The sequence below is a fragment of the Squalius cephalus genome, assembly GCF_949319135.1.
Source record: "Squalius cephalus genome assembly, chromosome: 19".
NCBI lineage: Eukaryota > Metazoa > Chordata > Actinopteri > Cypriniformes > Leuciscidae > Squalius > Squalius cephalus.
Genome location: NC_137140.1, coordinates 21592475 through 21606975, shown reverse-complemented (window position 1 = coordinate 21606975; position 14501 = coordinate 21592475). Strand labels below are relative to the sequence as shown.

General features: G+C 35.6%; 1 protein-coding gene across 10 annotated transcripts in view; it reads right to left on the bottom strand.

The window, feature by feature from the left end:
• Positions 1-14501, bottom strand: part of ablim2 (actin binding LIM protein family, member 2) — a 63504-nt gene that overhangs the window by 4044 nt on the left and 44959 nt on the right. For 3 of the 10 annotated variants that reach the window (XR_013819138.1, XR_013819141.1, XR_013819145.1), the window contains 10 exons: positions 12936-12968; positions 11744-11861; positions 10318-10551; positions 7673-7774; positions 6720-6773; positions 5395-5435; positions 4004-4109; positions 3508-3566; positions 2339-2404; positions 1278-1358 (listed from right to left, as the gene is read on the bottom strand). Coding sequence is in view for 1 of the 10 variants with exons in the window: in XM_079850840.1 (XP_079706966.1) it covers positions 1278-1358; positions 2225-2232; positions 2347-2404; positions 3508-3566; positions 4004-4109; positions 5395-5435; positions 6720-6773; positions 7673-7774; positions 10318-10551; positions 11744-11861; positions 12936-12968 (894 nt within the window). In the remaining 9 variants the exon portion in view is untranslated. Of the gene's footprint in view, positions 1-1277; positions 1359-2224; positions 2233-2338; positions 2405-3507; positions 3567-4003; positions 4110-5394; positions 5436-6719; positions 6774-7672; positions 7775-10317; positions 10552-11743; positions 11862-12935; positions 12969-14501 lie in introns of all 10 variants that reach the window. The other 7 variants (XR_013819140.1, XR_013819144.1, XR_013819146.1 and 4 more) reach the window with 4 other exon arrangements.

The following is a 14501-nucleotide window of genomic DNA, read 5'->3' as shown; positions in this document are numbered from 1 at the left end:
AATTGTCATTTTGGGTGAACTATCACTTTAAAGCATGCAGAATAGCTCTATGTTATAGTCATCCATCTATGAAGGCCTAAAATAACACAGTCAAAAAGCTAATCAAACCTTAATCAGAACAAACCCAAATGACCTTCCCGCCAGGAATCTAAACACTGTTTATTCTGCTAACAATATCTACATGACGCAAACGTCATTACAGATTAAAGACAGAGTGAAAAATACAATATTGACAATAATTACAACCATCTATATCCATGTGTCATCTAAAGCTTTGCACTTGTTAAGGATATTCATTGCCTTTAGCACAATCAGGATTACGAGCACGACTGGGCTATAAAAGTTGCCAGGCTTTTAAGCCTATGACCTCAATTTGGGTTTAAACCATTCCAGAAAGGATTTGTATAAATTTTTATTCTTTCAAGCCCTGTTTGTATGTGGTACTGTAACACTTGCAGATGTGTGGGTATCTTGCATGCCTCCAAATAGATGCTGAAATCACCATCTTTGGAAAGTTTTGGGTGTTGCAAGTGTCTCCCGCTGGGAGACTGACTCCAATCATGCTCAGTTCAAACAGATGTGACAATGGCCTCTCATTTCAGGACAGCATTCATATGACGAAACACACACACACACACGTCTTGTTCACTATCTTTGTGAGGACTCTCCATAGACGTAATGGTTTTTATACTGTACAAAATGTATATTCTATCCCTTACACTAACCCTACCCCTTAACCTACCCATCACAGAAAACGTTATGCATTTTTACATTTTCAAAAAAACTAATTCTGTATGATTTATAAGCTTGTTTCCTGACCGTGACACGAGTCGCCATGAGTCAGTGTGCATTCGGGTTGAAGTCCCCACCGTGATAGAAAAACATGGACACACACACACATTTTGAGATATTGCAATTTTAACCACAGTGATTCCAAACTAACAGTTATAGGGGCCGGGGGTGGGGGGGTCAATAAATCAACATCTCTCGTAACTCATGCTGAAGTTAAAGTGAGCCAGACATAATAAACAAAATGACACAATTGCATTTAGGTGTAAATCATTATAAAATCATCGCTTGATGATGACTTTGCACATTGGAACATCCCAATTCCTCCATTTAAAATATAATCACACTAAACACTAAACTCAGTAATATCATCTACAGCATAAGGCTGAGTATTATTCCACAAACAGGCCACATTAGAGAGGAGTACATAGAAGAATGGACGAGAAAGAAAGAAAAGTGGTCTACTTGAAGTTCTAATAAAATATTACCTCCAGTCTGGTGCGGTCCACATCACGTGGTAGTTTTACTCGGACTCTGTGGGTCACAGCTAGCATGTCATAGGGGTAGACCTGCAACACACATGCATGTGAAAAGCACACAATTACACAGACGCACACATACATTCACAACTACCATTCAAAAGTTTGGGGTCAGTAAGTAAAGAAATTAACACTCTTATTCAGCAAGGATACATTAAATTGATCAAAAGTTACAGTAAAGACAGTAAACATTCATGATTTTTTTTAAATTTCGATTTCAAATAAATGCTGTGCTTTTGAACTGTCTATTTATCAAAGAATCCTGAAAAAAAGTATCATGATTTCCAGAAAAATATTAAGCAGCACAACTGTTTTCAACATTGAAAATAACAAGAAATGTTTCTTGAGAATTAAATCAGCATATTAAAATGACTTCTGAAGGATCATGTGACACTGAAGACTGAAGTATTGACTGCTGAAAATTTAGCTCTGCCTTTACTAGAATAAATTGCATTTTAAAATATATTAAAATAGAAAGCAGTTGTTTTAAATTGTTTTTAAAAATATTACTGTTTTTACTCAGTATCAGGAACATTTATTGTAGAATAATTTCCTTTAAATCAAGCATTCAAATTGGATTTTCATTTATTAATCCGTATGGACCAAAAACATTCAACATTATTAAAATTATATAGGCTGAATTTAAAATGTAACAATTTTAATTAACAATCATTAAAAGCATCTTGCAACCAATAACTTATCACACAAAATTCACCACTGCAAGTGAATCTATATTTAGTGCAGTCTGAGTTTGTTGCATTTTATTATTTTCATATAACATCAGAAAAGTCATGCAACCTATTTTAGGGTCACCTGTTTTACAAAATGTTAAAGTGATAAACTTTAATAGCAGCCTTGAAAAGCTACAGCAGTCCATTAAACAAACCAGAACTTACCTTATACTCTGAGGAAAGGATGAAAAAAAGAGAAAGGGAAAGACAAATTACAATCATTAATCTTGTGTGGTACAAATGCAACTCGTCTATCGTCTATACAAGTTAAATACTCACTCACTCACCTCTCATTCCACTCCAAGATGAGTCATGATCTACATCATCCTCACCAAGATCAGCCGCCTAGTAAGGAGAAATCCATGAGAACATTTGGCATTTATGAAAACTGTATACAGTGCATGGCAATACCACAACACAAATATCCCTCTTTTATTCAAACAGTAGTTGGCAGTTTTTTCGACAACCAGCACATTAATGCCCCAAAAAATCAACCGATTTCAAAGTCTGGTTTTAAGAAGGTCACAAAAATCTCATTGGCATGGTTTCACCATGCCTTGACCATTTATTTTTGCTACTATCAAATAAGAGTAACAATATCATGTTTGAACAGAGCGGCTGCTGTAACTGTGAAAGTTTTTCTTTCATTTCCTGAGGTTAAAGGTTAAAGTCTAGTGCAGACAGAGGCTTGAATCCTCAGGGCTGGAGCTTGTATTTGGTTAAATATTGATCTATGACCATCTCTCTGTTTCACATGCTTTAGTGAATGCTTGTGGAAAGTAAGAGGGAAATTTGACACTAAGTCAGACCAGATTAGATAAAAGGAATAGGTAATATTTCTGTTTTCAAGTAGTTTATTGTCCTGGGAGTTGGATACAAAGAACAGTTGCAAAATACTGCCACCTAGTGAACAGGAGTAGCTTTCAAACCATTCCCAAAATCTTCACAAAGACGACACCGGCACTCTGCATGCGAGATAAAAGATCTGAATTAGATTCTTAATAAACGTGTGTGCCTGGATTTTCTGCTGTGGAAGCACATTTGCTCTTCATTACAGAGGATAATTCATTAAGGGGGCTAGATTTCTAGTTCAAGATCAAAGTAGAACATGGAAAACAGCCAGAGGGTGGGAGCAAGACACACTTCTAACTGCACGCAAACACAGACACACCCTCTTAGCATTATGGCTTCCTCAGCTAAATCTCTACACTAACTGATCTGTGACCGTGTGTCCTGATGTGTGCGATTACAACAGCCCTCCGTGTCCCAGCAGCTGGGTTTGACAAATCCAACTAGGATCAAACAACATTCTTCACTGCTGAGAGAGCAAATGACAGCATTTGTGACCACAGCTCACATATATTCCCAAAAATCACGGACAGATGGAGTATTAAAAAGTTTGCGGGGTGCTGTGTTTGTGTGCAGTTATCTGGTCTTATAAGGTTTACCTTGTATATGCCGTTCCGCCCATATCCTGGCAGCGAAGCAGACTTATTGTATGGAAAGTCTGTAAAACAGAGTTGGTTGAATGGTTTATATAGATTTATGGCACTTTACTCTAGCATCATGTTCAAGGGGACTGGCAGTTTAAGGAGGAAAAGATGAGACATTGAAAGAAAAATTATTATGACAGCTGAAAGAAATAAAGTCTTGCCTTTAAGTTAAAAGAGGCAATTACACAAGTCTGTTTACTCTAGAAAGCACATACACAAAGAACCAGCCTTTTTAAGCACGATTTGATTATACAACTGTTGTCAGATTCACTTAAATTACTATGTTGACAAACAGTTTTGCATATTTTAGTTGTTCTCCATTTATGCATTTTCACTATTCCTATTGCCTAGATAGAAAATAGCTGGTTATGGATGTTGCCATGCTGGCCGCTGAGTGAATTGACATTTCAATGGATTTGGATTTCATGAAAATCATTATTTGGACACTCACTGGGTTGAGACATATCGGTGGGCAAGCTGTGGGTGGAGGTCCTGGGGTCAAGATCTGGAGACTGTCCATCAATCTCACTCTTCAGGTTCATCCAACTTGTTCTGGTCTAATGAGTCAGAAATACAGATTATGCAACCAACTAAAGAATTTAATGAAAAATACAGGATGGAAAACATTTAAGTCTGATTACATTACCAAAACTTTCATTATAAATCATTATATTTTAATAATATTTTGTCTTGCGTTAAAGGAGAACATTTATTTCGATGTGTTGACCAACATACTAAAACTAGTAAACTACTTGATTATAATTTTAACTGTAGTGTGTTATTCGAAATTACATTTAAATTTAACATATTTTAAATGTACTAAATTGCAACTTCATCATTGCAAATGTGTATTTACGTATAAGTATATGTTAGTTTACCATAAACACTTGTCAGTTCACTCAGCAGTACACTTTAACCATGTTAATAGAAGTAATCATGAAATTACATATAATGTACTGAAATCCTACATAAAGGCACACTACGTAAGATTTCTGGATCAAACTATCCAAAAACCACTAGAACAATGTTATATATTTTGTTGATTTGTGTACTTACATTATCCCAAATGTTTCTAAGAATGTTTAAATCCAGAGAAATAAGCACTTTTAACCAGGAGACGGACATTGTCAGTGTGTCGCCTATAAATGACATCATACCCTCGATTTCCGATTAAATTTAGGATTTTATTCACATATAAACATCGATAAGCTAACACAAACAGACGATCAAACAAACCTGCTTGATGCGCGAGAACAAACCTCACTGGTTCTTGAGGAAGCTCAAACGTGCTGCGTAACACGAGAACAAACCTCATTGGTTCTCGCACATCAAGCAAGCATTCTTGAACTTTCGTTTATTATAACTTTACAGTATGTGTGCGTTGATGAATTTTTATATGTAAATAAAATCCTAAATTAAGTTCGTTCAGCGTATAAAGCGATCGTGTCTCTTCAGAAAATCGCTTGATTCATATGGATTATTAGTTTTATGGTCTCTTTATGAACTTTTTGAAGCGTCAAAGTGGTAGTTGCATAGCTGTCAATGGAGGGACGGAAATAGCTCAGATTTTATTAAAAAGATCTTCATTTGTGTTCTGAAGAGAAAACAAAAGCCTTACGGGTTTGGAATGACATGAAGGTGATTAAAAAAGATAGATTTTCATTTTTGGGTGAACTAACCCTTTAAAGTATATTATTTCCATAATAAGAACTCTTTTTAAAGTATGCTAAGGTGTACTTCCTTTTCACAAGGGTCAGTTGGATTAAATTACCAAAACATCTTGATTCTGAAAGTTTAGAATAGACAAAAACACAGAGATGTTTATGTAAATATATAAATCACCTTTCTGTCTACGTCATCATCTTGCCAGGAGGTTCTGGAAGCTGCATCACAGTAAGAAAGTTTAAATATATCGTAATGGACAGTTTGCACTGTTTGAGAGTGTGACTGACACAAGTTACATCATGCAAGTTACCACAAACACATTAAAAAAAAAATACATTTCACATTTCATCAGATTTTTTCAGTGTAGTTTGATTTTAGACAGGGTTTAAAAAAATCTCACTATTCACTAGGTGAGAAAAAATATTTACGGACAAAATCAACAAGCAAGTGAAAACCAAACACAATGGTTTTCAACCAAACACAAAAAGTGTGACAACCAAACACATTGTCAATCAGGGTGTAAGGGGCAAGTTCAGAAAAAAGGACAAAAGAAACGAGTCAAGTGATTAAAACTTTACCACCCAATCACAATGAGTTACACAAATGCCTTTGACATTTCACCAAACCAATGAGTTACACAGACACCAAACATTGTCTAGCATCTACAGTACATTACAACACCACAGACAGATGGGAAACTATACTGCAACTGACATATGTATGGATGGACAGAGGCCGGAAAATAAAAGAAAGATTATATCTGACTGCTGTTTCCATGTCAGGATTAACCAATACCACAAAATTACAACAACAAAAAAAGTAGGATTTTGTCTATGAAAACATCATATCAAAGGCATTATTTACATAAAATGTAAAGTTTGGGGTCAGTTAAAAAAAACAAAAACAATTGTAACCACTTTGCCATCACATGAATAAAATATGCTTTAAAATATATAATAGAAATCAGTTATTTTAAATTGTAATAATGTTTTACAATATTACTGTTTCTACTGTATTTTTAATCTAATAAATGCAGCCTTGGTAAGCAAGAGACTTCTTAGAAAAAAACAAACAAAAAAACATAAAAGATCATACCAACCCCAAATCTTTTGAACGGTAGTATATGTGTAACACCAAATGCACACAAAACAACAATTATCTGCAAGTAACTTGGCATTATTTAGCAATAATAATTCTTCAGGGCTAACTGCTATTCCAAATAAACCCAATAAATATGCATGAAATATGACCCTTTGCATGTGGTCATGATATTTGCTGATGTACAACCAACAATTAGGTACTGACTGCTTGATAACAAGTACCTTGTCAAATCCAAACCTTTTTTCTGGGATTTGTAAAACCTAAGGCCTACTGTTTGGAGCTGAAATGGAAACCAGCAGACAGAAGGAGGGTCAAAGGTTACAGTTTCATGGCAACAGGTACCATGGTGACATGCGCAACAGCATGCAAAGAAACATGATTGTACGGAGACTGGACTGTACCATGCTGTTTGTAGATAGGGGGCTTTCTATAGATATTATCTTTGACTTTAGCCTCTGAGAATGGAAGACAAAGAGAGGAAGAGAGGAAGGGAGTAAGAGAATAAGAAAGAAGATGAATAAAGAAGCATGAGTTATTAGAGCATGGAATCAGGGCAAAATAAGAAAGCCAGCAAATGCAGTATATGATGCTGAAAAAGATTCTAGATATTGTAGTTCATTTCATTATCACCATGTGCAGAAATGTCCATGGTCGGCATGCAACGATCAAGCATTTTGCCTTTGACAAAATCCTCGGCTTTGAAAAATGGATTTGAATTATGGATTTTTCTGCATTTTACATTATAAACATTATAAATAACAAAAGTTTCATCTCATTTTCAACTTAGAAGACAGAAATGTCACCTAAAATGAGCTACGCCAAGAGGAAAAGGGGAGATAAATGGTGTAATTGCAATGACATAATGTCTTAATAATTGACACAGCATGTGTATCTCTACAGCTTGTTTAGGTCATCTCAACCTCACGTCTGCTTCTCAACCGTTACTTCTAGAAAAAAATCAGTCATTTAATGTAACACATGTGGGACATTTTAAGAGTCGTTTCAGCCTCTGCCAGCATTGGAAACAAGGCGTCATTAGAAAAAATGGGCAGAAAACATATGAAACTGATCATTAGGTTTATTTTAAACATATCCAGGGACGAGCAATGACAGTAAGTTTCTTTTATGTACTAAAAATAGGGCTTTGCTTGCAATAATGAATTATAAATGTACAAAATTGATGTAAATCATGCAATGATGCACAAGAATGGCACTATATGAAAATCAATTATGGAGTCTGCCAGATTTTTTCATAAAATAGAGACATATGTGGTCGAAAAAAGAGGATTAAACATTGTACAGAAGACAGGACAGAAGAGGATAAGAGATGTGAGTGACAAGATTTAGCACCTACCTGGGACATGGAAATGCCGTGGAGCAGCCACATATGTAGAAGAAGGAGATTTGCCATCAGAGTAGGTGGAGAGACTGGGGGTACTCCGCCCACTTTCACTACCTTGAAAAAGAAAAGGAAAGAGAAGAAGAGTTAACAGGGTTTCCAGAATTATGCTGCATTGAGTTTTAAATGTTCCGATGAACCTCACAATACAGCCAGCTTAAAAAAAGACCAATTTGTCTTTGCATTGGAAATTGTGAAAGTCTGTTTATACTGATAGCATCTGTTCAGCAGAGACTCAAGCTTCATGCTCTGCTTGAACTGAGCAGACAACTCAATATGAATTGAACATAGACCGAAAAATAGACAGTTATTGGCAGGCTGAACCGTGACGTCTTCATCATCTTTAGGGGAAAAGATTAGGTATTTATAATCATAGTCTATTACCAAACTGAGACTAAAAGAAAAGAGAGAGAATCTCCTATTCAACTATTCACTAAAATGTTTGATTTAAATCAATGTGAAGTCATTTGCATATTTTGAAAGCAAAAAAATAAATGCACCAACATAACTGTCTTTTTCTCCATCTCCTTTTTCTTTTAAATCTCTCTATCATACACACTTGCAACTGTCCTTCAGACACATGCACACACCATTAAACACACAAAGTGCTGTTAGTAAAAATTCACCCTGTATCAGGGGAAAATCATCCACACATCTGGAGCTGGGGAAGCAGGAAATTGTCTTAAAACACACCAAACATACACAAATCACAACACTGGAGCACATTGTGGAGTATGAAGGTCTCGCTGCTCCTCATTACTCATTAAAATATGATTTTATTGCGATTGCGATGCCCTTCTTGTGTCAGCTGGGTGTAATGCAGCATGTATTTCATCACTAACAAATATTCTGTGAATGATTTCCATATTCATTTTATATATCTTAAGTAGAAACCAAACTCATTGGTGATATGACCAGATTGAGGCAGCTACAGTATGGGTTGGTTTTGCATTTGTAAGGAAGATCTGATTTTCCTCTTGTGTGGCTCCTTTACCAATAAGAAGTCAATTAGACAGCTAAGTGAATCATAAACAGCACACTCCAAACACAACCTCAATGTACATTCATGCTGCATTAAAGGGTTGGCCTGGAACTGCACAAGGCCGAAGTTTATGCCACTGTGCCTGGCAAACCAACCCAAAATTACAGCTCATCAATTTACCCCTTTAATCTTCTCCTGCGAACTTTATTCCCGCTCTTTCTACTTCTTGCAGAGAAACCACAAAACCAAAATCTGTAGCCTGATTTAAAGTAAATATAAAGGGTTTTCCTGTTTTCCATCATACTTTCCTCCTCAACACAGACATCTTTTCTTGACGAATAAATACTCTCCAATATATTCTAAATATACATAGAATGTATTTGCAGAAACTTTTAGGATTTAAAATTTTAAATTAAAAAGGATTTAAAACAAAGTGATGATGTAAAATGAAGAAATAGTTCAGATTCTGCATTATTTCCAGGTCAGCAATTAAATAAGCAAATTTGCAGTATGTTCTGATATTGATCTGTTTTGAAATTCTGAATTTATTATGAATTGAAATTCGGTAATGATTCTATAGTATATTTTGTAATTCAATTATTATAGTCAAGTCAAGTCAAGTTATCTTCATTTATATAGCGCTTTTAACAATGTAGATTGTTCCAAAGCGGCTTTACATCGATAATAGGTATTACAAATCCAAAATACAAGCATTTTCACTAGTTGTCTCAGACTTTTGGACTACACTATATATCCACCTGAAAATTATTGCCTGTCTGAGTATGCATGTTAAGTTAAATAACATATATTTACAAATAACACTTGAAAATGCTGAAAAGAGAGAAATGACAACCACAAAATAAATGGCAACACTAACACAAACATACAGACAGTCACTTTGAATATCAAACGCATGGGGGAAAATTTCACCTTACCAGACGAAGCACAACATCAACTAACAGTACAACAAATAATTGCATATTAATGGTCACCACCAACGTTCGCATTTTTCTTGTGCATAAAGTTACTGTTTCAGCTCAAATATAATGAATATCCACAGGTTTTCCATGCAAAATGATTGGACATACAAACTCTATATAAACACAATACCAGCAAGCAATTGGTCCGAGGACAGAACCTTGCGGTACACCTACAATCTCACATCACTGTAATACACTGGTGATACACAGTGAAAGAGAGACTGATTTTTAGGGTTTACCGTGAGAAGGCAAATTGAGGTGAAGGGCTGTCCTAGGCCTACTTTCAGACTTTGCTTCCTGTTTGAATCCTGTATCAATTCCTGTTCGGAAAAGGTGGATGAAGGATAGGGTAGTAATTTCATGTCTGCAATTTGCTAGTCCATTGTGAATGCAAACCCTAATGAAGCTCTAAGGGTTACAGAGCTTGATCCATTGTTCGTTAGTGTTGCAAGAACTTCATGCACATTGTGACAAAGTTTTTTAAACAGCATTTTTTTAGTATTGCACTCGTTCATTCATTTTGTCAAGGGGAAGTTAATCTTTTACCAATAAAATTCAAGTGCACACTTAAGTTCACACAAGTGCAGTGAGTAAGTGGTTTGCTACGAGACAAAGGCCTGCCGGAAGAGCTGTGGTACCTCTTAAGTAAGGGATGTAGTTGTGTTGTTGGAGCAAAGCCAGAGTAGTGGGGTTGAGGGACAGGGCCACACCACCGCTCCCTGCCTGTGGAGTGTTTCTACCACTGCTGCTATACAAAGGCAATGGGGAGGAGCCTCTGGCACTACCATGGGTGCTACTCCTCCCCGAGGTTGGTACAGCCAACAAGTTGGAATATTCTGGTTGGGTGGTGTATTTGACGCTCAGATATTGCTCTGAGCAAGAGACCCAGCCGGTCAGGGAAGAATGGCAGTAATATGAGAATAGTGAATAGTGAGAATAGAGGATAACTACACTAAAAAACAAATAATTATGTAATTACTTTGTTCTTGAAATTCTACATCAAATCAGTTTATTGTTGTTTAAATGTGATTGTAGAATGGAATGCTTTAGCACTGTTCCAAAACTTGGTGCTTTTTTATGATCACTTTTATGAGGCTTCATTTATTTGATCAAACATATAAATAAAAAAACAGTAATATTATGAATTATTACTACAATTTAAAATAATAGTTTTCTATTTTAATATATTTTGTGTATTTAATGTAATTAATTCCTGCGATGGCAAAACTGAATTTTCAGCATCATTACTCCAGTCTTCAGTGTCTCATGATAATTCAGAAATCATTCAAATATGATGATTTGGTGCTCAAGAAACATCTCATTATTGTCAAAGTTGAAAACAGTTTTTTGTATTTTTTGATGAATAGAAAGTAAATAAAAATTTGGAATAGAAATCTATAACAAATGTATTTCCTGTCACTTTTGATCAATTTCATGTATCCTCAATGAATAAAAGTATTCATCTATTTTATAAATCTATATATAAATTTGTATAAAAATTTGTTTAAAATTAGAAAATTCTGATTGGACTTTTCGGACAATAAATGTAAAAATACTCCAATTGATGCATTTTTTGCCGCCATTTGACATTTTTTATATACAACTCACGTTTTTTCTGTGATGGTCCAAATAATGTGAATATAAGGCACGCGATTGGTTGTCGGTTCCTAAGCATGTAATCATAACATTCTAACAATGCATCGTTTCACACTGCACACGTCTGGCACCGCAATGCAGGGTGAAAAGTGCTATAGTGTATAATAGATAAGCATACATAGGAGAAAAGAATAGGCGTTTTAATTAGAAGTTATTTACAGGACATGCTTTTGATTTTGGTTTAAGTAAGTAATCACCTAAGCCTATGATGCCTTAAAATGCTGCCTATGGAGATGACTCACTAGGTTTTGGAACAGCGTGTGATGGTGTAGAAGGGAAAACACTTAAAGTTTAAAGCTCCCAGTACATCCAAATCACTGAAAAGACTCATAGATAGTTACAGAATAACTGTGCAGGTAAGAATGACTTTGTGTTCATGTAAGTATCAACATGTATGTGGAGGGATACCTGGTCTGCTGTAGGTCTGTGGTGAGCGGGAAGGCGTATAGCGGCCATAACCCCCTAAAGAGCTGTTGGAGCTGGGGCTGGAGGGCCTCCTCTGGCGGGGAGACTTTTCCCCATCTCCCTAGAAACAAAGAGACAGTATTATTTATTTAGTCTGAAAGTATCAGACAACCCAGCAAGCAATAGCCATCATTTCACCGTCTAGGTTAACTATAGACTCGAATTAGTCCGGCTATGACTAACCCACTTCTAGCCAAAATAACCTTGAATTTGGTTACGTCGTTTTTGCCAAAATAGCTTGTGAGATTTATGATATTCCATCATGTAAGCAAAGTCAACAGTGATTACAAGGAGTTTGATTTCATTTATTTTCTTTCTATTCTTGGGCTATGGTTAGACGTCTATTCAATTTTCACTGATAGCCCAAATTTTGCCTTGTTTTAGCTTAGACGTCAGGGCTGTGTTTGGACGGCTATTAGACGTCTTTTAAATGCAAAATTGCTTGCTGGGAATTAGCAAAGTTAAACAGTGACCACTATGGGACTGGGACACACAGGAGGAAACTTTAAAGCTGAAAAAGAAACCAATCTACAATAATCAGTCTTTATAGTAATAAGCTGATCATTGAGTCATTACACCACAGAGTTTACAAACTGAAGACGAACACACAATACTATTCATGTCACCAAACCACAACTGTTCAAAACTACAACAACTATTCACAAAATATGAGGAAACACTAGGTCTCATTTACTAATCATGCACATATACACATATATGCATAAAACATTTGTGCAAACATTTTCAATTAGAAACCATGATTCATCAAGTAAAGTTCAGTACATTTATTCTATTGTCTATTTATGCCAAATTGTTATTTTTTTTAATAACAATTATAAATGGCAAGAAATTAAATTACAACTAAGTGACCCTACAAAAACTCCCTACTTATTTTAGAGCAAGACTAATTATTAAACTGCCACAGATTCTGCATAAAAAAAAATCTAATTTAATCAAATTTATAAAAAAAAAGAAAATAAAAACAAATTAAAAGAGGGTAAAAAATTATTTGGCAGACCTTTTGTGTGAGAACCTTTTCTGTACATACAATTACACAATGTATATGCCATGATTAGCAAATAAGACCTAATAAAACAATAACAGGGCCTGTTTCTTCATATCAACTCTACTGTACCTCAGTTGGAGTAGGGGTGAGTTGCTGTGGTGACTGTGAACAAAGAAAGCAAATGAGTAAGATGGACTGGAATGCAATGACAGCTATGTTAATGAAAAAATGAGCTTTTCTCCTTAACTGAGTCACTTTACATGACTGAAACTATTCTAATACTTCAATGAAATAGCAAAACTACACTTTTTGGCCAAGACATGCTGAGGTGATGCTGGATGATGAGTGAAGATGATTAGATTTAAAAATGGCACTGTTATAACAATGGAGTACACATGCTGCACCTGTTGTATGATGTAATTATGCAAGACTTTTACTTTAAGTCACCTGTGATAAGTAAAAACTGTCAAAAGTGGAGGACATCAGGGCTTCATTTGAGCCGGATCCTGTTCAGGAAAATGTCATATTTTGGATTTTTGTGTTCCGGTATTTGTTTTTAAACGATACGGCATTAACAAGTGCATTATATGGTGATAGTGCTGCATGTATGTGAGACAGAGCGAGACACACAGGTTATGCAGATGTATTATCCAGATGGAGGTTATGTTTTCTATTGTCCCTAAACATGTATATTTTTGACCAATCAGCTTTCTTAAAGTCCCCCTGTAGTCACTAATTTTATCCCTTAAAATTCATCTTTGATCACCAAAACATAAACATCACTTTGATACATATTTAAACCTTTTTATCGTGGAAAAAAAATCTTCATGATTTATATAATAGCTTGAATGCATCTCTACACCCTTGCCTCATCTATGAATATGCAAATTAGTCACCCCTCCCCTCACTCACATCAGCTCAGAGATCCACTCGTTGATGATCACACTTTGACGTGATTGGTTACAAGTAGAAACACCAGTGATTTCAAACTGTGATTTTGAGACTGTCTTTGGCTCACTGCAGTTTTAAGGAGAGAACACTCAGCAACGGTGCTGACTTATGCTTTAAGACAAACCATGTGCAAATTGAATTAAAAACACCACATAGACATAAACAATATTAAAGCTTGATTTCCAACACAGTGGGACTTTAAGTTCAAAATCATTCTCACTGGTTGGTGCTTAATTACTGCTTATTGTTTTGTGCGTAGTGAGCAACGGAAAGTTTGGAGAGAGTGTATACCTGACAAATTATTCTATTAAAAATAAGTTAAAATTACCAAGTTGTCAAAAAAGACAGTCAAGCATATTTTCATTTTTCATATCCGTGAGTAAAACTCTTGGTGTTTTTGATCAAAAAAGATAGAGAGAAGATGGAAATGCACCCCTGTGCAGTTCTGCTGAATCTAATCAGGATAGCAGGAGATATAAGCAACGAGAACAGTCGGAAATTGATGTAATGAAGAGGCAACGTCGTCATCGGTGAGAAAAAGATGAATGATATTTGTTCTCAATGTAGCTACTGTATATGTGACAGGATAACAAACCAGGCTATAGTTAGGGCCTGAAACTTGTGAATAATGCTCTTATTTAGTTGTGCTACCACCATGTAGTGACGTCATTGTATGTTCCGGGAAAACTGAAGTTGTATGGTCAGTGTCGGTCACAGCGCCTTTTAATTGTTGTTTGGATCCGG